The sequence below is a fragment of the Urocampus carinirostris genome, chromosome 3 (assembly GCF_059441175.1).
Source record: "Urocampus carinirostris isolate Australia breed hairy pipefish chromosome 3, RoL_Ucar_1.0, whole genome shotgun sequence".
Classification (NCBI taxonomy): Eukaryota; Metazoa; Chordata; class Actinopteri; order Syngnathiformes; family Syngnathidae; genus Urocampus; species Urocampus carinirostris.
This window is the reverse complement of record NC_142351.1, coordinates 67,753,365-67,777,800: the sequence shown is the minus strand read 5'-3', so window position 1 is coordinate 67,777,800 and position 24,436 is coordinate 67,753,365. Positions and strand designations below refer to the sequence as shown.

Below are 24,436 nucleotides of genomic sequence, written 5' to 3'. Positions count from 1 at the left end.
CTCGGTTGCCTAGATGGTAGGGCGCCCGCTCCGAGACTGGTAGGTCGCTGGTTCAAGCCTCGCCCGAGTCTTACCTAAGACTTACAACATTGGTACTTATTGCCTCCCTGCTTGGCGCTCGGCATTAAGGGTTGGAATTGGGGGGTTTGGTCAACTAATGACTCCCAACACAGTAGTTGGCTCTAAAATGGCTGCGCCCTGTTTGGCTGGATCGGCTCGCTACAGTTTAACTGTGCGGGTCAGGTGTATCGACATTTCATTCTGTGTGCATGGTTACAAAGAATGACAATAAAAGTAAATTATATTCTATTCTTCTAATGGATGCAACGGGAATCAAAAGCAGGTCTCTGCGGTGAGGATGCCAAGTCCTAACCACCGAACCCCAGGGATATAGATGACACGTGAAGTGCCATTAGATTTGATCTTGATGTCACACTATTTTTATTCACGGTACCAGAGACTGATCACGAATGGAGAAAACACTACCACTTTTAGTAGTTTTGAGAGTAGCCCAACAATTTATATACCAAAAGTTCCGGCTCGATCGGGGATGATGTTTTTGTTTTACTCACATGTTTGAATTAAGTTACCGTATTATCTTACTCCTTAGTAAGCAATAGTGGTCACAGTGACAACGCAGGACCCCCAAAAAGACGATTTCTTTTTTTTAATGGGGTTTGAAAATTTACCATCCGGAATGCATGGGCCCATTCATTTCAATGGGTAGCCAAGAAACCAGAGGTGGCATGTATGGGAAACTGACCCACATTAAATATAACCATGGACAAGTGGTGGAGGCTAACAATTGGATGCTAACGGCTATATGCCAATGAGTGGATGCTAATGAATAAGTACTAATAGCTGCATGTGCTGCTAGCAAAGTGTTATTAATGTAAGTATTTGCTCAAGCTATTTGTAAAAACTGTAGTGATAAGTTGGGCTGGCGTAGCCAGGGCAATTATTAGCTGGGACTGGCTGATGCTTTGCCAACTCATGCTAGATGTAAACACTGCCGGCAATGAGAACAAGTCATAACAACAGGTAAATGCCAACTGCTTCATGCTAACAAATTATGCAAACGGATAAATTTTAACAGTTAAACTAAAAAATTGTGTTTACGGTTTTACATGCTAACAAATTACGCTAACAGCTACATGCTATCAAGTTATGTTATCAGCTACATGCTAACTGATACTAACTAACAAGTAATACTAACGGTTACATCCAAACGACTACATGCTAACAAATTATGCTAAGAGCTACATGCTAACTGCTACATGCTGACAAGTTATTCATTTTGAATGGGCGTATGTAACAGCATTATTACTAGAACCATGTTAAAAATTACAGATACATCAGTGTTTAAAAACAATATGTTAACAGTTACAAGCAAACAACAAGTTTTCTGCTGGTAACATCTTCCAGATCCAGCACCAACTCTCACAATTGCCTCTGAATGGTCTAGTTTTCTTATTATTGTTGTGCGGTCTATTCAAGCATCTTCAGTAGATGATTAGTAAAACAAAAGTTCATAAATCCAAGAGTGTGTGTGTCTTGATTAAAGTATATTGAACTATCAAAACGGTAAAAAGAATTCACCTAAAGTGTGAGTAGGCACCCTTCAGAATAACTCAACAAGGTTTTTCATCCGTTTTCCTGACATAATGATCTAAAAACGTATGCTGCTCCAAAAAGGCGAGAAGAGTTTTTAAAAGAATAAACTCAGCTCTTTAATTCAATTGGTAAATAAGTTGTTTGTGAGAATAACTTATTTACCACCCATATTCACTACAGTGAAATGAAATGAAAATGAAATGAAATTGTGCTCTGAATAACTACCACCCATATTCACAACAATGCCCTGAAGAACTATCTTGGTCAGTCTGAGGATTTTGTAACGTGAACATACCCATGAAATTTGCATCGGTGCACAGTAGCCAACAGTTCTTTGTAGGATGCAATGCACCATGTGATGGTATTGCGAACCGTTTCGTCTACCACATGGGCTAAGTAGCTGATGCCTAGACGTTTCCTGTAGCATCTCATTTCCAAGGCCTGGATTTTTTTTTCCACTTTTGCTTTAATAGTCCATTTCTCGCAAGCGTAGAGGAAGATTGAAGTAACCACGCTTGCGTGAGTCTGATCTTTAATTTCACTGCTATGTTCGTGTCCCTCCAGATAAGTTGATGTCTGGCAAGTGTGGCTGTGGTTTGAACTATCCTGGCCATGATTTCTGGTTCTGATCCCTCTTGATATCAAAGATATTTCAATTTGGTGACGGGTTCTATCTCTGTGTGGTTGATGGTGATGTTTAGGGTGATACCCTAGGGACTTTTATCTTTACTTTTATTTCTGTGCTGATTTCCATCCCATAGTGGGTTAAAGCTTTCTCCAGGCGATTGACCGTATCTCAGAGTTCCTATTCGTCTCATGCCAATCCAGCAATATACTCAAAACAAAGGTTACATGTTGTGTCCCCCTAATACTGACTGTACCTTCATGTTGCTCCAGACATGATACTCTCCAGGAAGCTGTTAAATAAAGTTGGAGAAAATACAGCCTTGTCTCACACCGACTGTGGTTCAAAACCACTCTCCAATGGTACCGCACTGTTGGCATTGGCAAACAGTTGTTCAATGGTCTGAACTCCTTTCTGCCCCGAGTTTTATAAAGCAGCTTCAAACTCTTGTCAAACGCTTCTTGAAATCAACAAAAACAGGATAGATGTTTTTCTGGTGTTGTTGAAATTTCTCACATAGGATTAAGATGTGCAGAATAAAAATCTGTTCCGTGGTGCTCTTTCCCTTCCGAAACCTGCTTGTTCTTCGGCTAGGATGTTTTAGCCTTTGGTTTCAGTCTGTTCAGTACGACCTTTAGCATAACTTTACTTGCATGGCAGATGAGACTGATGGTTCTGTAATTGGTGTTTTCCTACAATTTATTTTGCTGCTTCAGTCATTGTCTCTGAGAACTTAATGGTCAGGGTTTCAACATCTTCGTCCAAGGCAAGCAAAGTAGCAAACTTCCCACCAATAAAGGCCTGGAAGCTCTTGATCACCTGTGGTCTTTCGGTCGCTCAAGGTCAAACTTGATCCGTGGGTTCCGTGACTTCTTGACCCGCTGGAGGCGAACGCAAAGTTAATCATGACAAGGTTTTGATGGGTTCCGACATCAGCTCCTGGATATGTGCACGTACTTGCTGGCTTAATTCCACTTAAGAAACATTGTAGACTCATGAGGTAGTGAACTTGACTGTGGTGGATTCCATCCAGATTGTGCCATGTGCATTTTCTGGAGTTATTTAGGTTGCCAATAGTGTTTGCCAGCACCAAGTTGTTGTAGATAGCTAGTTCAAGAAGCTATTGCAATCTTTCAATGGTTTGTAGGTTAGAGCTTGTTTCACATGTTTTAATCCACTCCCTATGAACATTCACACCAATTTGGGCATTCCAGTCGCCTTGCAGGATAATGATATCTTTCTTTGGTGCTTTGTCTATGGTGCCTTGAACCTGTGCATAAAAGTCCACTGTTTCAGCTTTGTCACTGATACTAGAACATTGTTCGCAAGAATCTGCTGATACTGACTGGAATTCAAGCGACCTTCAACTTTAACAAGATTGTCAGTACCTGCAGGTGGCTCAAAAAGCGGCAGCGAGACTTGACTAAGACAAAAGTTTGAACATATTACTCCGATATTAGTCATCTTTCATTGGCTCCCAGTCCGCTTAAGATGTGACTTTAATTTTTGTTTTACTCACATGTTTGAATTAAGTTACCGTATTATCTCTCCGAATTGGTTTCCCCCTATGTTTCTGCACGTAGCTTCCACTCGAAAAATGCTGGTCTACTTGCGACTCGAAGAGCCAAGTAGAAGTCTGCAGGCTTGAGAGCGTTCTCCATATGGCCCAGGTGCTGTGGAATTCTCTGCCTCCGGAGGTAAGATCTGAACCTCAGTGGAAGTTTTAAAATCTAGACTTAAGACCATCTTCTATTCAATAGCTTATGATTGATGCCCACCTCATACTTTTCTTTTCCTGTCTTTTACGGCTGGCTGGCTGCACGATTTGAGAAGTCAGCGGACCAGCATCTGGACCGTAAGCATGTCAACGCCTGCATCGACCAGCTGGCAGCGATGGGAAGCAACTTTAACAAGATTGTCAGTACCTGCACTGGCCACACAACTCCACAGCATGATGGAACCACCACCACATTTCACTGTGGGTAGCAAGTGTTTGTCTTCAAATGCTGTGTTCTTCCACCATGCTATATAAATATATATATATATATATATATATATATATATACACACAGTGGGACCTCGGTTATCGCGGTTAATGGGGACCAAAACCACACGCGACAAGTGAAAATCCGCGAAGTAGCGGCGCACCTTAAAAAAAATAAAATAAAATGATTATTATTTTAGACCCGGTTAATGGGGACCAAAACCACCAGCAAAAAGTGAAAATCTGCGAAGTAGCGACGCCCCTTCAAAACAAAAAACTCATCTCATTATCTGCACCGCTTATCCTTATTAGGGTCGCGGGGGGCTGGAGCCCATCCCAGCCATCTCCGGGCAGTGGGCAGGGGACACCCTGAACTGGTTGGCAGCCAATCGCAGCTGCAAATCACATTAGTTTTCGCAGCTAGCTGCGTTCTTCATCGACGCACAAGCCGAGTGATCCACCGCTGAGTCGTATAGCCGGAGACAAATTCACGACAGGGTCTATACTTGTGCCGCACCGCGGGTGCCGTTCGGTCGCTTCCGCGAGCGAGCCCCTAACCCGCGGCGCGGTTACTTTCGGGCGCGATACGCATGACACCACGACAAGCCGAGCGGGTTGCTCGGCGCGGCGTCTCCTGCCCAGGCCGCGATGGCTCTACATGGCGCTACACGGCCCTCGATGGCTCCGGCCGACGGACGGGCAGCCGCGGGGGAAAGGGGTAGCTGGGGGGACCTGTGGGGTTAGGGGGGGCGGTGAAGCGGAAGCCGCACCGAAACCGCACGCTGTGAAACGATAACGGCGCGCCGTGCTAGGGTCGTCGGCCGAGGGGGATTCCTGCAAAAAGTGAAAATCTGCAAAGTAGCGACGCCCCTTCAAAAAAAAAAATAATAATAATTTTTTTTTTAAACCATTACAGACTCTGAAGCCGCGAACGCCAGACCGCGAAGTCCCACTGTATATATATTCAGATTCAGATCTACTTTATTGTCATTCTAGTACACGTGTATACAGAATGAAATGTCGATACATCTGACCCGCATAGTTTCCTTGAATGTACAGATATAAGTAAAAGTTGTATTGTATTATGGCTACGTATAGTATTTTACCAGAGTGCCGATAGTACAAGTGGAGTAGCTAACCAGATGTGCAAAATGGGCAGTAAGGTTAACAAGTCAGGTAAACAGTAACATTAACACTGTAACAATAACGCTGTAAGTACAATAGTGCAGAGAGCAAATGTGCAAGGAGTGGCAAGCTATAAAGAACTGCCAGTAGTGCAAAAAGTCAGATTAGCAGCCTTTTAGATTTAGGTTAACTATATGTTAGATTGACCATTTAACAGTCTAATGGCCAGGGGGACTAGACTACTGCGGAACCTGGTGGTCCTGCACCGCACACTGCAGTACCTCTTCCCAGAGGCTAGCAGAGTGATATATATATATATATAGACACATACACAAACGAAAATAATTATTTGTAGGTGCATGTCCACAGTAAAATAAACAAAAAGATAAATCAAAAAACATCAATTTTTAATGATTTTGTGTGATATAACTGCAAATAAGTAACTTATGAACAAATTAAACTTACAAACGATCGTCCGGAACACATCTTGTTCGTGAGTTGGGCAGCGTCTGTATCGCCAATAGTGACTCGATCTAAAATCTAGATGTTATATTTGATTTAAATCTGTCGTTTCAGTGACATTGAAAGATATTTGTAGAATAACTTTCTTCCACCTCCGTAATAACGCTAAGATTCGCCCGATGCTGTCTCATTCAGATGCGGAAATTATAATTCTTTTTTTACTTCTCGGCTTGATTACTGTAATGGATTGCTTTTCAGTCTCCCAATGTCAAGCATCAAAAGTCCTGCATCTGGACCGTAAGCATGTCAACGCCTGCATCGACCAGCCGGCAGCGATGGGAAGCTGCGTCGTTGCTGTTATGTACTTATTGGACTATTTTACAGGCTTGAGGCGTTGTTGCTGTCATGCACTTTCTGGTCAAATTTCAACAAATAACCTATTGTTTTGTTTTATGGATGTTCGCGAATTTTCTGTACTGTTGCAAAGCTGAATTTATAGCACCCTGGTCATCTTGGAAGGGAGATTACCACTTGTGAGGGCCCTTCTTACGGTTTTTACAGTTATTTTTTTTGTGCTGAGGTTTTGGTTTTTCCTTGCCCGCATGGTAGTAACCTGAGCGTCGTTTGTGACCAATCTTGTGATTAAGGCTATAAAAATAAACGTGAGATTATGCATATATATATATATATATATATATATATATATATATATATATATATATATATATATATGCATAAACACATACATACATAAACATTATATACATTATAAATATTCCATGATTGCTTGAGTAATGAACCAGGCTGGGAGTTTTTAACAGCCTCTGGAATCATTTGCAGATGTGTAAAATGGGTTTTCTAGTGAGTGATGGAGTATTGAACATCCACAATTGTTCCTGTTTAATTTATAAAAGGGCAAGTTTTAATAACAGCACTATCCTAATAAAGGTGATTCAAAGTTTGCAAACACCGTACCATGTCACACCCACCTTGTGAGCTCATTGAGCAATCATGGCAGAATTCGTAAATATAAATATAGTCACGAGTCAACAAGCGAGAAGGAAAGGAAGCTTGCATCGAAGAAGGGCAGTACATCACGTTTGGACCTATTTTGGTTTTGACGAAGCAAACTTGGAACAGAAGAAAATTTGCTTTTGCCGAATCGCTAGGTCCAGGGGAAACTAAAGTAATTTGTACCAACACCTTAAAAATGATCACAAATTACAATACATGTGACCGTGCATGTCTCAAACCAGCAATGGTGGAAATGTTTTTTTTCTAGCTAAAAATGTTTAAACGTTTCCAACCCCAAAACTGTATTATAGATTAGAGGTAACACTTTTTGTTTATGCAAGTTAATAAGTGTAGGTTATAATTAGAGTAATAAATAGTAGTAGCAGTAGTGTTAATAAGTTAGCAGGAATGGTAGATTTGAATAAATACTGGAATATGTATTTGGACTGATGAACATGTAGTAGTCGCACATAGAAAATGCTCCATTACACTAATTGCAGACATACAGGTTTAAAAGTGTGTGGATTATTTTTGTGTGTGCAATGTTTACCTTTTATAGTGAGAAAATGTTCTTCCATCCATCCATTATCTGCACCGCTTATCCTCAGTAGGGTCGCGGGGGTGCTGGAGCCCATCCCAGCCATTTTCGGGCAGTGGGCAGGGAACACCCTGAACTGGTTGCCAGCCAGTCGCAGGGCACACAGGGACAGAAAATTTGCTCGCTTATTCACACCTATGGACAATTTGGACCGGCCGATTAACCTGACATGCATGTTTTTGGAATGTGGGAGGAAACTGGAGTGCCCGGAGGAAACCCACGCAAGCACGGGGTGAACATGCAAACTCTGCACAGGAACGTTGGTAGCTGGATTTGAACCCATGACCTCAGAACTGTGCCGCACACGCGCTAACCACCGCCCCGCCGTGCTGCCCCAAATGTTCTTACATTTCTTTAAATTTTTTTTTCAAATATTTATGTTAGCTGTTTACTTAGTTTGGTGTGGACTATTTTAGTCTACCCCTTTTAATGCTGGATTAGGATACATACTTGAATACCTTTCTTGCACTGATGAACCTGCTGCAGCATCACATGGTGCGTTTTATATTACACTAATTGCAGTCATGTCATGTTTACAGTCTTAAGGCTATGTGGATTACTTTAAGTGTGCAATGTTTACCTTTTTAAAGTGTGCAAAATGTTTTGTTGTTGACTTTAATTGGTGCGGGTTATTTTAGTGCGTACATTTTATCTTTTATATCGTGCAAATGTTCTTGATATTTTTAAGATTTCATTTAATCGCATTGAAATCACAATACTGACCTGAAAACTCAATAAGGTAATTTTTTCAAAATCGCGCAGCCCTAGTGTAAAGTTAAGTTGTTTTCATGAGCTGTCGGCCAAAATACATAATAAGAACAGAAGACCCAAAAATGTTTCAGCTTGTGAGCAATGAATCTAAAATATATGAAAGTCCAATGTTTATCAGAACATCAAAGAAAATAATTAACTATCACAATATCCTAATCTTTCGAGAAGGACCTGTGCACGCACACATGCACACTAGGTCAAGAATCTCCGACGTGGTGCTCCCGAGCTACAGGATGCCCCCCAGGGACAGCTGAGGTCCCCGTGAACGTGTTCAAAAAATACCTCACCAGTGCTGTATCATTATAATTTCTAGTAAAATTATTTTTTACTGGTTTAGTTAACCCTACTTCCAAAAATTAACCTGGTGATAACATAGTGACAACAGTAACAACATGATTGTAATTTTAGAAATGCATATCAAACTGGATGCCCTTTGCACTTATTAGTAACAAAAAGAGGCTCTCAGCTGGAAAAAGGGTAGAGAACCCAGCTATAAGTTAGGGCAGGGATCGGCAACCCAAACTTTTATAATATATATATATATATATATATATATATATTACATATATATATATATATATATATATATATATATATATATATGGCAGGATCAGCAGAAAGGAAAATCAACAGCATGGCTGCTTGTGCTTACTCCATGGCCAAAGGAGCGTTTTGGTACAGAGGATAAGAAAGGCAGCAATATAGCACCTGCAAAACAGTCCAACAGAAGGGAAAAACAGATCAAGAAGTTGAGAAGGGAAATCAAGGCTCTCAACTTGCAGTTCAAACATGCCAGTCCCAGAGAGAAGGAGGGCATAAAAGATTGGACCACTGGCCTTCAACAATTGTGCAGACTAAGAAGGGCAGAGAGGTCTCAGAGACTGAGAAAGGAAAAGGAGGTCAAACGTGCTCAGTTCACCAAGAACCCGTACAATTTCACCCAAACCTTGTCGGGGGAAGCAAGATCAGGGAGACTGACCAGCCCTAAAGAAACGGTAGAAAGTTTCCTTGAAGAAAGTCACAGCGACACCTTTCGAAGCCAAGCCTTGGACATCCACCCAAGGATTGGAAGCAGCAAAACCCCGGAAGAGAAGCTCAACACTAAGGAGCCATCATGGAGAGAGTACCAGGACGTTGTGAAAAAAGCCCGGTCATCATCTGCCCCAGGACCCAGCGCTATACCTTACAAAGTGTACAAGAGATGTCCATTACTTCTACGGAGGCTGTGGAAGCTACTGCGGAGAATTTGGATAAAGGGCGTCCTGGAAGAGAGCGGATGGGTGCTTTGTGCCCAAGGAAAAGGACTCATCTGACAGAAGCCAATTCCGAACCATTTCTCTACTAAGTGTTGAATGTAAGATATTTTTCTCAGTCCTGGCACATAGGCTGACAACGTACATGATCAAGAACAAATATATCGACACATCAATCCAGAAAGGTGGCATCCCAGGGTCCTCTGGATGTCTGGAACACACAAGCATCATCAGCCAGTTGATCCGCGAGGCCAAAGAAAGTAAAGGAGACTTAACAGTCACCTAGGGACTGGCTAGACTTGGCCAATGCATATGGGTCAATTCCCCATGATCATCAACACTGCGATGGAGCATTACCATATCCCACAGCACATAAGGGGAATGATCACCTCCTACTTCAGTGGATTCAAGTTTCGGTTCCAAACCACCTAGTTTACCACCCAGTGGCAAGACTTGGAGAAGGGGATCGTCACGGGGTGCACCATCTCCCCCATCTGTTTGTTATGGGCATGAATCTACTCATCACTGCCGCGGTGAAGGAGACCAGAGGGCCGATGACGAGGTCTGGCATACGTCAACCTCCGTTGAGATGCTTTATGGACGACCTCACTATTACAACAGTGACCCATGTGCAAGCAAGATGGATCCTGAAGGCACTGGACGAGGTAGCAACCTGGGCTCGGACTTCCTCAGTGACAGACCCCAATCAGTGCGGATAGGTCAGAACATCTCAGATGTCATCTACCTCACCTTGATGACACACGACTGCGTCCCTAGGTCCGCCACAAACCACATCGTGAAGTATGCTGACGACACAACAGTGGTGGGCCTCATCAGGGACGACAACGACCTGGCCTACAGAGAGGAGGTGGAGCAGTTGGTGGCCTGGTGCAGGGACAACAGCCTGGTCCTGAATGTTGACAAAACTAAAGAGATCATTGTCGACTTTAGGAAAAACCAGCCCAACCATGCCCCACTTTGCATCAACAACAAGGCTGTGGAGGTTGTCAGCAGTATCAAGTTCCTAGGGGTGCACATTACAAACAAACTCAACTGGTCCGTGAACACTGCATCACTGGTTAAGAGGGCACAGCAGCGCCTGTACTTCCTGCAGAGGATGAGGAGAGCCCACCTGCCCCCACCCTCCCTCATCACATTCTACAGGGGCACCATAGAGAGTATCCTGACCAGCTGTATCTCTGTGTTGTGTGGAGGCTGCAGCGCTACCGACTGGGGTAGTGTGAGGAGGGTAACGAGGACAGCAGAGAAAATAATCGGGACTACACTTCCCTCCATTCAGGACATTGGCCAGAAGCGCTGCCTATCCCATGCCAAGAACATTATCGGGGACCCCTCTCACCCCCATCATGGACTGTTCACTCTGCTAGCCTCTGGGAAGAGGTACTGCAGTGTGCGGTGCAGGACCACCAGGTTCCGCAGTAGTCTAGTCCCCCTGGCCATTAGACTGTTAAATGGTCAATCTAACATATAGTTAACCTAAATCTTAACGGCTGCTAATCTGACTTTTTGCACTACTGGCAGTTCTTTATAGCTTGCCACTCCTTGCACATTTGCTCTCTGCACTATTGTACTTACAGTGTTAATGTTACTGTTTACCTGACTTGTTAACCTGAATGCCCATTTTGCACATCTGGTTAGCTACTCCTCTTGCACTATCGGCACTATGGTAAAATACTATACGTAGCCATAATACAATACAACTTTTACTTATATCTGTACATTCGAGGAAACTGTGCGGGTCAGATGTATCGACATTTCGTTCTGTATACACGTGTACTAGAATGACAATAAAGTAGATCTGAATCTGAATCTGAAATACAAGTCTAGAAAGTCAAGAAGCATGGTGATCAGGAGGGGGAAGGTCACAAGCAGGTTCCAGCTTCGAATCCAAGGAGAAAACAAACCATCAATCAAAGATACCCAAATAAAATGCCTCGTAAAGTGGTACGATTCATCTCTGGGCAAGAGGAGCAGCAATCTCAGGACAGTGGAGCAGGCTAATGAGTGGCTCCAAAGGATTGAGCGATCAGGACTACCAGACAAATTCAAGACTCGGTTGTTCCAGTACGGTCTGCTACCAAGACTGCTGTGGCTGCTAACGATTTATGAAATCTCTATGACGGTGGTGGAAGGAATTGAGAGGAGGGCAAATAAACATCTCCGCAGGTGGCTTGGTGTTCAACCAAGCTTCACATCATTAGGGCTTTACATCAGGTCGGGGCAGCTGCAGTTTCCCCTGTATTTGATAGTGGAAGAGTTCAAGGTGGCCAAGTGTAGGACGGTCATGATGGTCAAAGATTCTAGCGACGAGATGGTTAGGGGCGCGGGCGTGATTACAAGATCGGGGCGTAAATGGGCAGCGGGCAGCCAAGTACATCAGGCAGAAGGCAGGCTGAGGTTGAAAGATCCCATCGGAAATGCATGCGTAGGGCGTCAGGGATTAGGGTCTACTCATTTCCAGCAACGGTCAAAAGCTGATCCAAGGCAGAAGAGAGACATGGTGCAGGCCGAGGTCCGTCAACTGAAGGAGGAAGGCAAGTGGTCCAGGGCAGTGGAGCTTGGAGTCCAAGGAGCCTGGACGAAGTGGGACCTAACAAAGCGAAGGATCACCTGGCCAGAACTCTGGAGGTTGGAACCGTTCTGGATCTCTTTCTTGCTCCGGTCAGTGTACGCTACTCTTCCAACAACAACAAACCTGTACAGGTGGGGGTTGAGGGAGGACCCAACGTGGCAGGCTATGTGATGGGAGAGGGACACCGGTGCATATTCTGGCAGGATGCCAGATTGCCCTTAGCCAGGGCAGATACCGCTGGCGCCATGACAAGGTCCTCGGTGGACTGGCTTACATCTTGGAGCAGGAAAGGCGGAAGAAGCACCAACCTCAACCCAGTCCAATACATTCCATCCAGTTCGTCAGGGAAGGGGAGAAACCAGCATCCTCCAAGAAGACCAAAAAGAGCCTCCTGCAAACAGCACCAGCGTGGGAGATGAAGGTAGACCTGGGAAGGAAATTACACTTTCCCCAGGTAGTCCAAACTTCCTTGAGGCCAGACATCGTGATTTGGTCAGGAGAGGCTAAAAAAATCATCCTGATTGAGCTAACTGTACCATGGGAAGAAGGATGCAGCGAAGCCCATGAAAGGAAAAACACCAAATATCAAGAGCTGGTCCAACAGTGCAAGAACAAGGGATGGCAGACCTGGCAATTCCAGGTGGAGGTCGGGTGCAGGGGCTTCCCAGCACAGTCTGTATGGGACACATTAACAGCTCTGGGAATAAGTGGAAGGGAGAGAAAGGCACCTGCCAAAAGGGTGGGGGAAGCCGCGGAGAGAGCCTCTTGTTGGCTCTGGAGTAGGAGAGAGGAGTTTAGCTGGGGACCAGGAGAAGATGGGCAGTGACTGGCAAATTCAACATGGCGGCGCATGGATGCATGCTTGCGGCTAGTTGCTCTCCAGCTAATCTTCTATTTATTGCCGTTCTCTTGTCTTTTTTGCTTTCACTTTTGGACACATGTGTGGCCAAAAACACTTACAGTAGGGACGAACTTATTCGGTTGGGTGGGCGTCTAAATTTCGACTTTTCGGGCACTTTTTATACCGCCTATGATATACCGAGCGAACTTCAAAGAGATCCGGCATCCTTGTGGACTATTCCTCTTAATAAACGACGGCAACGGCGCCGTAAGGACAGAAAACAGAAGCGTGGTTGCCGTGCAGGTAGATGTGTGAAGCGTGCGAAGTCTAAGCAGCAAGATGGACGCGAGGATGTAACTAATTCCACCATTCATTCCTCGCCGGACAACCGAAGCTTTACACTCAGCGCACACGAAAAGCAACAACCGCGGCATCTTTTGAAGATCTCGACAAAGACTACAAAGAGTTCAGCTAAGTCAAATGATTCAGCAAAGCTAAAATTTGGTCTGTTAAATATTAGATCGCTTGCTCCAAAAGCTTTACTTGTTGATGACATTATTCGTGATTATAAACTTAACTGTATGGGTCTTTGAGCAAACTTACGCCCGGATGAGTATTTAGCGCTAAATTATGCTTCTCCCCCAGACTACGAGAGTAGCCATATAGCGCGCACGTTGAAAAGGGGTGGTGGTGTTGCGCTAATTTCTGAAAAATCGCTCAAATTTAATCCTCGTACCTCTAATAATTACAAGGCGTTTGAGGCTCTTGTGATGCGGTCCTCTCTATTGTCAATTTATGTAATAACTATCTATCGCGCACCTGGGCCATACACAACTTTCTTAGACGAATTTGCTGAACTTTTGTCTGAACTAGTAACCTATGCAGACAAAATTATAATTATGGGGGACTTTAACATTCATATGAACTCCCCACTCAGGTCACTTACTATTGCGTTTAAGTCTCTAATTGATGCATTTGGTTTTAATCAACTGGTTGATTTGCCAACCCATAAAGATGGGAACACGCTAGACTTGATTGTGACTCGAGGAGTTTTAACCTCAAACATTATGGTGTTACCGTGTACTACCGTTATCTCGGATCATTATTTAGTTACATTTGAGGTGCTAGCTAAATGTAGTGTTAAAAAAGCTGAAGGATTTAGCGGACGCAATATAAGCACTGGCACAGTTTCTGAGCTCTTTGAACTCCTTCCTGGAGCAGTTGCGTCCTTTCCTTCATACAATGGCTCGATTGACTCACTCATGAATGAGTTCAATACCACCCTGACTAGTGTCCTGGATTCAATAGCGCCCATGAAGCTTAAAAGACACACGCCTTGGTTTACTGATGAAACTAGAACCCTTAAACAAGAATGCAGGAAATTGGAAAGAAAATGGCGCGCTACCAAACTTGAGGTTTTCCATCAAACATGGTGTGACAGCTTGTTAAAGTATAAAGCGGCTTTGCCTCTGCAAAATCGGCCTATCTTTCGAAGGTGATTGCGTCTCAAAAGAACAATCCCAAAGCCCTTTTTGACACTGTAGCATCGCTTACAAGGCAACAGACTACTGCAGATAGTTCGACGCACTCTGCTCATGACTTAATGGTCTTCTTTACTAAGAAGATTCAATGCATACAGGAAGAAATTGCTAAAGAAATTACTAATACCACACATACTAAAGGGCTGAAATCTACAGATGCACGACAGGGTGGCTGTCCTGGGAAATTGTCCGGTTTTAGTGAACTGTCACTTGATGATCTCAAACAGGTGGTGAATGCGGCCAAACCGACAACTTGCCAGTTCGACCCGCTCCCATGTTCACTTATTAAAGGTCTTTTTGGTGTCCTTGGACCTTCAGTTCTAAATATTATAAACATATCACTCTCCTCAGGTGTAGTTCCAGCAGCTTTTAAGTCCGCCGTTATTAAACCCACACTGAAACGACCCAACCTTGATCCAAAAATCTTAAGTAATTATAGACCTGTGTCAAACCTACCTTTCCTCTCTAAAGTACTTGAAAAAGTAGTGGCACAGCAGCTAAATGTTTTCATATCCGAGAATAACCTTTTTGAATCCATGCAATCAGGTTTCAGGGCTAACCACTCTACTGAGACAGCTCTGATAAAGGTAACAAATGATCTCCTACTGGCAATGGATTCTGGCGCTTCATCACTTTTGCTGCTTTTTGAGTGCTGCTTTTGACACAATGCACCACAATTTCCTACTAGAACGGTTGGAAAAATGGATTGGTCTCTCAGGAACCGTCCTCTCGTGGTTCAGATCCTACCTCTCAGATAGGACGCACTGTGTCAAATATGGTGAAATGACATCTGAGCCCTTTAATGTTACCTGCGGTGTTCCGCAGGGTTCAGTGCTTGGCCCCCTTCTTTTCAGCATTTACATGCTTCCATTAGGTGATATTATTCGCAAGTACAATATCAGCTTCCACTGCTACGCAGACGACACTCAACTATATCTTCCGTTGGAGAAATCTCCAGCACTAAACTGTGGAAATTTGGAGGCCTGCCTCATTGAGATAAAAGAGTGGATGTCACTCAATTTCTTGCGTCTTAACTCTGAAAAGACCGAAATGTTAGTCATTGGTCCATCTAAATGCCGTGATATATTCTCAAAAACTGCTGGGAACATTGACAAATGTCACATCACACAGAGTGACTCAGTTAAAAATTTAGGTGTCATATTTGACCCTGATCTATCCTTTGAAATGCATGTAAAGAAAATTACTAGAACCGCTTTCTTCCATCTTCGTAACATTGCTAAAATCCGTTCAATACTGTCTCAGTCTGATGCGGAAATTATAATTCATGCGTTTGTTACCTCCCGTCTCGATTACTGTAATGCACTACTCTCTGGTCTCCCGAAGTCTAGAATCAAGTCACTTCAGCTGGTACAAAATGCCACAGCGAGGCTTTTAACTAGGACAAAAAAGTACGATCACATCACACCGATTTTGGCTAACCTGCATTGGCTCCCAGTTAGCCATAGATGTGATTTCAAGGTTCTCTTAGTATTGTACAAAATCATACATGGACTTGCTCCCTCTTATCTTTCAGATCTGATTTGCCCCTACGTCCCGGTCCGAAGCCTACGATCTGAGAGTGCCGGTCTTCTGGTGATCCCAAGAGCAAAGAAGTGTTCTGCTGGTTCGAGAGCGTTCTCCATCCGGGCACCGGTGCTGTGGAATGCTCTTCCCCCTGAGATCCGATCTGCAACCTCAGTGGAAATGTTTAAATCTAAACTTAAAACTCACTTCTACTCCATAGCATATGAATAACCTACTCTTCTCGTCGGCTGAAAAATAGTCTGAGTAATATAGTGTAATAATCTGTGAAGCCCTTTGAGACTCTTCGTGATTTAGGGCTATACAAATAAAAATGACTTGACTTGACTCAATGCCGGCCCGCCAACTCGGGGGCGTTGTGGTTAAGGGTCGAAACGCCCAGTGACTGTTGGACACCACCTGACGACATCTTCTCCTGGTTGAAGGCTACAGTCACTGTTTGAGTGACTGCAGAAGTTGCACTGATTAGAAGTGTATGTAATATATATATCATTTAATAGTACTATTATAATAGCTTTACAACCTACTATTCAAAAGTTTAATGCTGAGAATGATGCTTTACGTTACTACTCTATCAGGGTTTTAGAATAATGAAATCAATGCCTTTTCACTCTTTAAAGATCTCTGTCTATTTTAGGATAGGATATCAAGTTAAACAACTATATCAAAGGATTACATTGTTTGCTTTATTTGATAAAATTATAGAAATGCAATAGAGAAATCCAGTTTTCTATGTCATTTTCATTTAGAGGATTCGGAAAATTGCGCTGCTTATCGAGGCAACAAAAAGAGTGAAATAAAACAACACACACTTATAAAAAATAAATCGGAAGCCTTTTGTAAAGCTAAAGAACATCATTTCAGTACAGTTCGAATTTAATGACTGTGCAAATGTCGAAAAGTCAGTGCATTGGTAAAACACAGCAGCATCTCTCTTTTGATACTAAAATCAGCCATCCACGGGCCTGAGCAACAAAACATAAATAATATTTTTAAGTGTTATTCAAAATATATACTGACAAAAATCCCAAATCACTTAATAAAATCATCTACTTTGTAACTAAAAATAGCTTATGTCAGGATTGTACCCTGCGAGTTTAATGGGACTTCTGTGTTGCGATTAGCACTGCAGCGTCAAATTGTGACACTGCCGCTATAAAAGGGGCGGAACTTAAACTCCACTACACTAACAGGAAAGATGGGAGAGAAGAAAACAAGCAAGGGAGCCGATTTCCCTTTCGTCTCATGGTTACCTGGTAACACTTGGAGTTGAAATGTAGCATTTATTGTACACATTTGCGCCTTCTGGGGCCGGGTTTGCCAAACACAGAGTTAAGGTAAAGTGTTAGACTTGCTCACCTTGGTCTCTAGTGGGCTGCACAACCCCTTAACACTCCAAAATATACAGTAATACACTAAAGGTCTCCAGAGATGTATGCTATGCCATTAAATAACAAAAAAAAAACATGTGCCTGCACCCTCATCAGAGGCTTCCTTCTCTCCGTTTAGGGCATATGGTTACAATAGTGACGAACTAGAAGTTTTATGGAGTTTATGGAGCCATCTTTGACATTTTGCTTTAAGCGTGATGCAAGTCTTATTTCCATTTTTTTACAACCAAAGCTGGTGGTCAACGCCTAAAAAAAGGGTAAACAGCAGAAGACTAACAATTTGCCATCAATGACTAAGTGCTCACTCATGAGTTGTGAATTACTTGCAGAGTCTGAATGACAGTCTTTAGTTCAACTTGGCTCACAAGCTTGGCAACACATTTGTGCCGTTGGCAGATTACCATAAAGTGTGAGTCTTTGAGGAATGAGGGAGATTATCCATACATTTGGGCTTTGCACATGCTTATTATGTGTTGCCATCAGAAAAACAATTTGGAAAATCTCACCTGTATCAGGCATGCTCTTTGTGCAACTGGCATTTCCACCAGGCATGGCCAGCATGTTATTCTGCTCTACGTTGGGATGATGGAGGTTGTGTTGCGAGCAGAGAGGCCCAGAATGGGATAGAGGTGGAAGGTTTGTGTGCAGCTGCATCCTGTCAGGGCCTACTAGTCCACCACTGGAACCCATAGGGCCACAGTTGCTCAAGGTGGAGGCCTTAATCTGCCCCATCACATCTGGGAACTGACCCAGAGAAGCCCCGGCAGTGTCCACATTGGGACAATGCTGTGGGCCATCCGGTTGGACACAGAGCCTCTGTTGGCGCAAGAAGTTTTGTTGGGGGACGTCAGGGATCTTGGATGTGGTGTCGTAATGGAGCCGAGTCGCTTCTTGAGGAGAAGTTCCTGGACTGATAGAGTGGTAGCTGCTGGCACCCATGTTGTGGCTGCCCTGGCTGCTCAAGGACTGGAGGAGTTGGGCCATGGAGGCGTTTGCCAGGAGGTTCCCAAGATGGGTCACCTTGCGAATTTGCTCTGCGCCAGCGCTTGCCATTTGGGGTTTGTTCAGTACGTTGTAAACCCTATTGCTGTTGTTAGCTCTGCTGTTGTGGTTGACTGACGCGCTTCCAGATGATTGCTTCAGTTTGCGCACGGGGTCTCTCTGCTGAGCCATGAGCTTTTCTCGCAAAGCCGCACGTCCGCTCTGGCCCTCGGGGCAGTTGAGCAACATGTTAAAGTTTGATGTGAGTGTCGAGTTTAAAGTGCTGTGACTGTCCACGCCAGGGTGAATGCTCATGGCACTATCCACTTCGGTTGCCCCACCACCCGCCATAACAGCAGCAGCCGCACAAGGAGTGCCGTGTTTGTTTTGATGTCCTCGCTGTGCTTTGGCTGCTGCTGACAGGAGACTGCTGGCGGGAAAGGAGGCAGCGTTCTGTTGGTTAACAATCTTGTTAAGTGGCACTCTTAGCAATCCTGCCTCTCCCATCTGGGAAACGCTTGGTGTGGGCAAGGAAGAAGAGGGCGACGAGCTGGGCGAGCACAATGTGTTGTGCTGGAGGCTGCCTAGCGACAAAAGCAGCTGAGGATCTCTGAATCGGTGCGTCAAATTGTTTTTGTTAGTGGAGGGGCTGGAAAGCATTGCTGGCCTAGGAGAGCCCAGGGCTGTTCTGGGGGAGCGCGGCGGGACCTTCAGGGCGTTGCACGGGGACTGAAGCCCTAAAGGCATTGCAAAGATCCCGTGGTCGGAGGATGTCAAAGAGTGTGAGCGATGGGGCGAAGGGTCCATCCACCCCAGGGCAGATCCCACAATGGGAACGGGAGACGTGACCGGGGACGGTGACACAGAGGACACAGGGCCGCTTGGCTGGGTCCTTTGAACTTGGCCACCGTGGCCCACAGGCCCGGGCTTCGCCGTGGGCAAGGGTAAGTTACTTGGCAAGGGGACTATGGTGGGAGGGGAGATGATTACATTCAACATTGATACCTGAGTGCGAATCTTAGGCTGAAAGTTTGGGGCGTCGGCTGAAGGCTGGCTAACAGGCTTGCTGGGGATGGGGTCCAAGATACCCAAGGGGTCTTTTTCGGAGCGCAACTGCCTTTCCTGCATGACACACAGGGGTGGTACAGCAGGTGCTGGGGATAGAGAACTTACAGGCTGCTGTGCCTTATGATGGAAGGCTGCGCCGGACATGTCCAAGCTGTAGGGGAAGTTTCCACCAGGCAGATTGTTCATGACCGGGCTTTTGGCAGTGGCGGTGGGTGAGGGCGGTGTGCTCATCCTTCCCGTCATGGCGCATGCTGCTTGACTCACTGGAGAGTCGTGGAGCAAAAGAGGCATTCGGGAGTTTGCATGAATCAAAGCCGAGCTGGGACTGCCAGCCCCTGTAAATGCACAAGGATTTGTTCTGTGAAAGCCCTCCGGGCTAGCCAGTGTATCGGGACGAGGTGACAGTGAGCCATCTCCATAATGCTTAGTGTTGGAAAGGGGTGGGCTCAACATGCCCCCATATCTGACCAGGAAAGGGTATTTGTGGACTGTGCTGTTGCTGGGCATCCTCTGTAGCCTCGAGTATCCAGGAGAGTGCTCCGGCTGCTGGCCTCCACCAATCCCCTGAGGTGGAAACATCTTCTGCTGGTGGCCACCCGCAATCGCCATCTTGTACACGTTCTTGCAGTCGGGTCCGGCAGTGTTGGGAAGGCAGTCGTGGGTTTTTGTCCATATTGCTCGATGACTCGCTGAATGCGACACAACCACAGATGGAGTACCTAGAAGGCAAAATAACTCGATTTGAGCTCATACAAAATGTTTTTGATTTTTTTAACAGAGAACTTTAAGACGTACCTCGCACAGGACTTGCTAGAAAGAGAGGAGGGTGACTCTCCATGCTCCTGTGCAGCGTAGCCACAGCAAGGAGTTTCCTCTTGTGAATACAAAGTTTGGTGACGTCCTCGTTGGATTTTACATCCTCAGCTGTCCTTTGCTTCAGCAACGCTCCCGGGTCGAAATTGAACACCTGAAAGATAGTAACTTCTGGTTTGAATTCCATCAAGCGATACATTTCATTTAAAGTGAAAGAGTTGAAGATTGTCATTTGTTAATCATAGAAGAAAGGTGACTAGCATCAATACCATGGGGCAAATGGCTCCTTTTTAAAGTCTTGGACCAGGCACTGATGCTATAACCTGTGAGTCACAGAACAGTAGGTTTACCTGACAGTTTTGCCCTCAATTTAATGTAAACATGAAAAAATAAATTATTTGAGTAGATGGCTCCCCTAATGGCCGAGATACAACGAGGAACATTTTATTAGAATGGGTTTAAAGACATCATAAATGTGTATATAGCAGACCTAAAGTTACAGCATCCCCAGCTCACAATATTTTCACAGTACGATGTGGAATAAAAAAAAAATTCCCAGCCCTTTTTCACGGCATTTTCCCACATTTGTAACAACAATTTAGTTTTTATGCCCAAAAAAAAAACTACAAAAATCAAACTTTGCGGTGTTTATGTGTATGACAAGTTAAATTTCTAAGAATCGTGTTTATTTGAGTAAAGAATTAAATCTCTAAGAATCTTGTCAAATATTGGTCATCGTCATACAACATGCTGGTCTGCTATTGGGTTGCGTCGGGCTTCATTAAGATGCTAATAGGCTATTGGCTGTACTTCCTCCAACAATGCCTTTATTTCTCTAAATGCAGTTCAGAATCGCATCTGCTTCATAAAAACTTGCAATAGTATACTTTTTGGACTGCATTTATTTAAATTGGTCCCTATGACTTGCAGTGAAGTTAAAAGGAGAAGCGAGAAAATGACAACTATGGAAAGCTTGCCATTATTAAGAATTACAAAGGAGGCACACAGTCACCGTAGCTAATAAATTACGGACGTAACCATGAGTCATTTGAACCATAAAGTCTTCAAAGGGCATGACATTTACACAAAGTAAAAGTTTTAATATTGTTCCATTCATTTTAAGCCTTCTCCTACCCTTTACATCCATTTACAAACTCAACAGGACCAGCGCAAGTGCCGTCACACCAAAGGTAGGTAAAATATAATTTTTCCCTTACATGTATTTATACTAGTGTCAGTTAATCATACACATATATTATCGGTGCGGCAGTGGCTCAGGAGGTAGAGCGCTCGTCTTGGGATCAAGGGATCCCAGTTCGAATCCCGGCTTGTCCGTGTTACATGTCGAAGTGTCCTTGGGTAAGACACTGAACCCCTAATACCCCCAATGAGCAGGTTAGCGTCTTACATGGCTTCAATACAAGGCCGCTATTGGGAAATGTGAAGCACACTGTAAAGCGCTTTGGGAAGTCATTGACTTGAAAAGCGCAATATAAATGCAGATCATTTCATATTAAATGTTAGTAGGGCCACCTACTGCATATTTTTTGATCATGTTTAATATGTGGGTACTTATTTTTAACTGCGGTACTGTGGTTTCTTTAACCCGCTATATTGGGGCGGCAATGGCTCAGGAGGTAGAGCGCACGTCTTGGGATCAAGAGATTGCAGTTCGAATCCCGTCTCCTCCATGTTACATGTCGAAGTGTCCTTGGGTATTACACTGAACCCCTAATACCCCCAATAAGCAGGTTAGCGCCTCACATGGCTACACGGCCGCTATTGGAAATGTGAAGCACACTGTAAAGCGCTTTGGGAAGTCTTGACTTGAAAAGCGCTATATAAATGCAGATCATTTCATTTCATTTATAATATTCCACTGTATAATGCCCACCTGAGCACAGATTCATGTTGTATTCCATGAGTCTACTGCTGCAAGGTTCCCAAACTTTTGCAGGCTCCCCCGTAAATTCCTAGCCCCGTGTTATAGGGCTGCACGAGTTTGGAAAAAAAAAAAAACTAGTTGCGATTTTCCAGACCAGTATAGCAAATTCTATGTGATTTTCTTTTTTCCTTAAGTACATTTTCTGTGTTAATTTTGTTTTTGTTAACACTCAACCATTTTAAAATGCTTAACAACACCATCTTCTGCCGAGCTTTGTTAGGGTTGCTTTCTGTTGACCATTTTTTACTTTTCAATTCTTTAATCGATAAAAGTACCTAACCAACTTGTAAAATGCACTAGATAGCACTTTAAGCTCATTAAAATAGTGGTCTAGTCAATTTTCAAAATAAAACATCACCAAATAACATTCCAATTATTTATTTTGACATGTCTTCATAACCAAACAGTAAAAATCTAACAAATAACATTAAAAAAAAGGAAATAATGAACTCTTAGAAAAAAAATCAAAAACATTTGCACAGTATAAATGAAAATGTACGCACTTAAAATAATCCACACCAAACAAAGTAAACAACAACACAATTAAATTGTGCACAAAATAAAAAGGTAAATATTGCACACTAAAACTAATCAACATACTTTTAGGGCTGTAAACATGACATGTCTGCAATTAGTGTAATAAAAAATTTACCATGAGCTGCTGCAGCATGTTCATCAGTGCAAGAAAGGTATTCATGTATTAATTCAAACCCATCATTCCCGCTAACTTATTAACACTTACTGCAACAACTATTTGTTACTCGTATTATAACCTTTCACTTATTAACTTTCATATATAAAAAGTGTAGCCTCTAATTGATAATGCAGTTTTGGGGTTGGACATTTTTGGCTAGAATCACAGCATTGGTCATTTCTTTGTGCCTTTGCGAACTTTTTTTTGTACGGCGTGAAGGGCGCAAATGCTGCTTCGATGGAGGTTTGTTACCTCCCAGACCACTTGTAGATGCACCTTTTCGTGTTTTACTTGTAATCCTTCTGACATGTCATGTATTGTAATTTGTGATCATTTTAATGTGCTGGTACAAATTGTGTTTCCTCTGGACCTAGCGACTACGCGAAAGCGAATTCTGCAATGGGCGTTTTTCTTCAGTTCCACGTCCGCTTCGGCAAAACCAAAATAGGTCCAAACAAGTGATGTAGCGCTCTTATGTGCAAGCTTTGTTTCCTTCTCGTTCGCTGACTCTGGGACTATGTTTACGGAGTCCACCATGAGCTTACACGGTTGGTGTGGCATAGTGTGGTGCTTGCAAACTTTGAATTGCGTTTATTGGCTTGTGCTATTATTAAAACTTGCCTCTGATTGGTCGGCGCTTTTAAAACTCGAACAATAACAATTGTGGTTGGCCAAAACACAATCACTCACTACAAACCTTGAAAAAAAAAATGCACTGCTTCGCGGTTTCACTACCGCCCTATGTCACATCGCGATGTCGATTCAATTTCGGTTAATCGTGCAGCCCCTAATTTAAAGTGTACAAATCTTCAAACAAAAGTTCAAATTTCTTACTTTGGACTGCCACCACCCTGCCACATCCTTTCTCCCCCCATCTTTCCACCTCCCCCAGGGGGGCGGTACCGCCCACTTTGGGAACCACTGCTCTACTGTGTGTCTGAGAATATTAATTTTAGCGATTGTATAGCACTAAAAGTATGTGTCTTAACATGAAGCTCAATTATGCACACATTTGAGTGATTTGCATGTTTCTAACTTCACTACCTTGCGGAGGATGAGTGGGCATTCCAGACCACATTTGCAGGTTCCATCTGTTAGAAGATAATTCTTCACCTGATTCAAACTGGAAAGCACTGAGCCACTGGGACTGCACACAGAAAACACATGTGATATTAAAAGTACCATCAGTTTTTTGTTGGTGCGGTCATAACCCACAAAAAGAACAACCTTTCATATTAAAATCTGTTGTGGCGTGTTGGTATTTGTGTATCAGAACTAATTTATGACTCTAACCAGCAGATGTATTGTGACATTTTCAAATGTGCATGCTAGGAGCGACGGTTAAAGACAGTGGTCAAAGACGTGGACGGGATTCTTTCCAACACTAAAAATAAACTTAACATCTGCCAACTTCTATCATAATAAGCACAGCATGTGGGTAAAAGAAGACATACAGCCTGCCACATGACTTGACTTCAGGGTTGGGTAGGGTTACTTTGACTTGATTACTTACAATTACTTTTTGATTACTCCAATACCAAATATGCTAAAAAAGACAAAAAAAAAACCTAAATATGAAAA

At 43.6% G+C, this 24,436-nt stretch overlaps 1 protein-coding gene across 6 annotated transcripts in view; it reads right to left on the bottom strand.

Annotated features, from left to right (window-relative positions):
- Positions 1–24,436, bottom strand: part of mbd5 (methyl-CpG binding domain protein 5) — a 65,308-nt gene that overhangs the window by 24,766 nt on the left and 16,106 nt on the right. For 4 of the 6 annotated variants that reach the window (XM_088333055.1, XM_088333058.1, XM_088333059.1 and 1 more), the window contains 4 exons: positions 23,900–24,002; positions 20,199–20,370; positions 17,861–20,122; positions 7,375–7,557 (listed from right to left, as the gene is read on the bottom strand). In XM_088333055.1, coding sequence (XP_088189181.1) covers positions 7,375–7,557; positions 17,861–20,122; positions 20,199–20,370; positions 23,900–24,002 — 2,720 coding nt within the window. The remainder of the gene's footprint in view (positions 1–7,374; positions 7,558–17,860; positions 20,123–20,198; positions 20,371–23,899; positions 24,003–24,436) is intronic. The other 2 variants (XM_088333060.1, XM_088333061.1) reach the window with 1 other exon arrangement.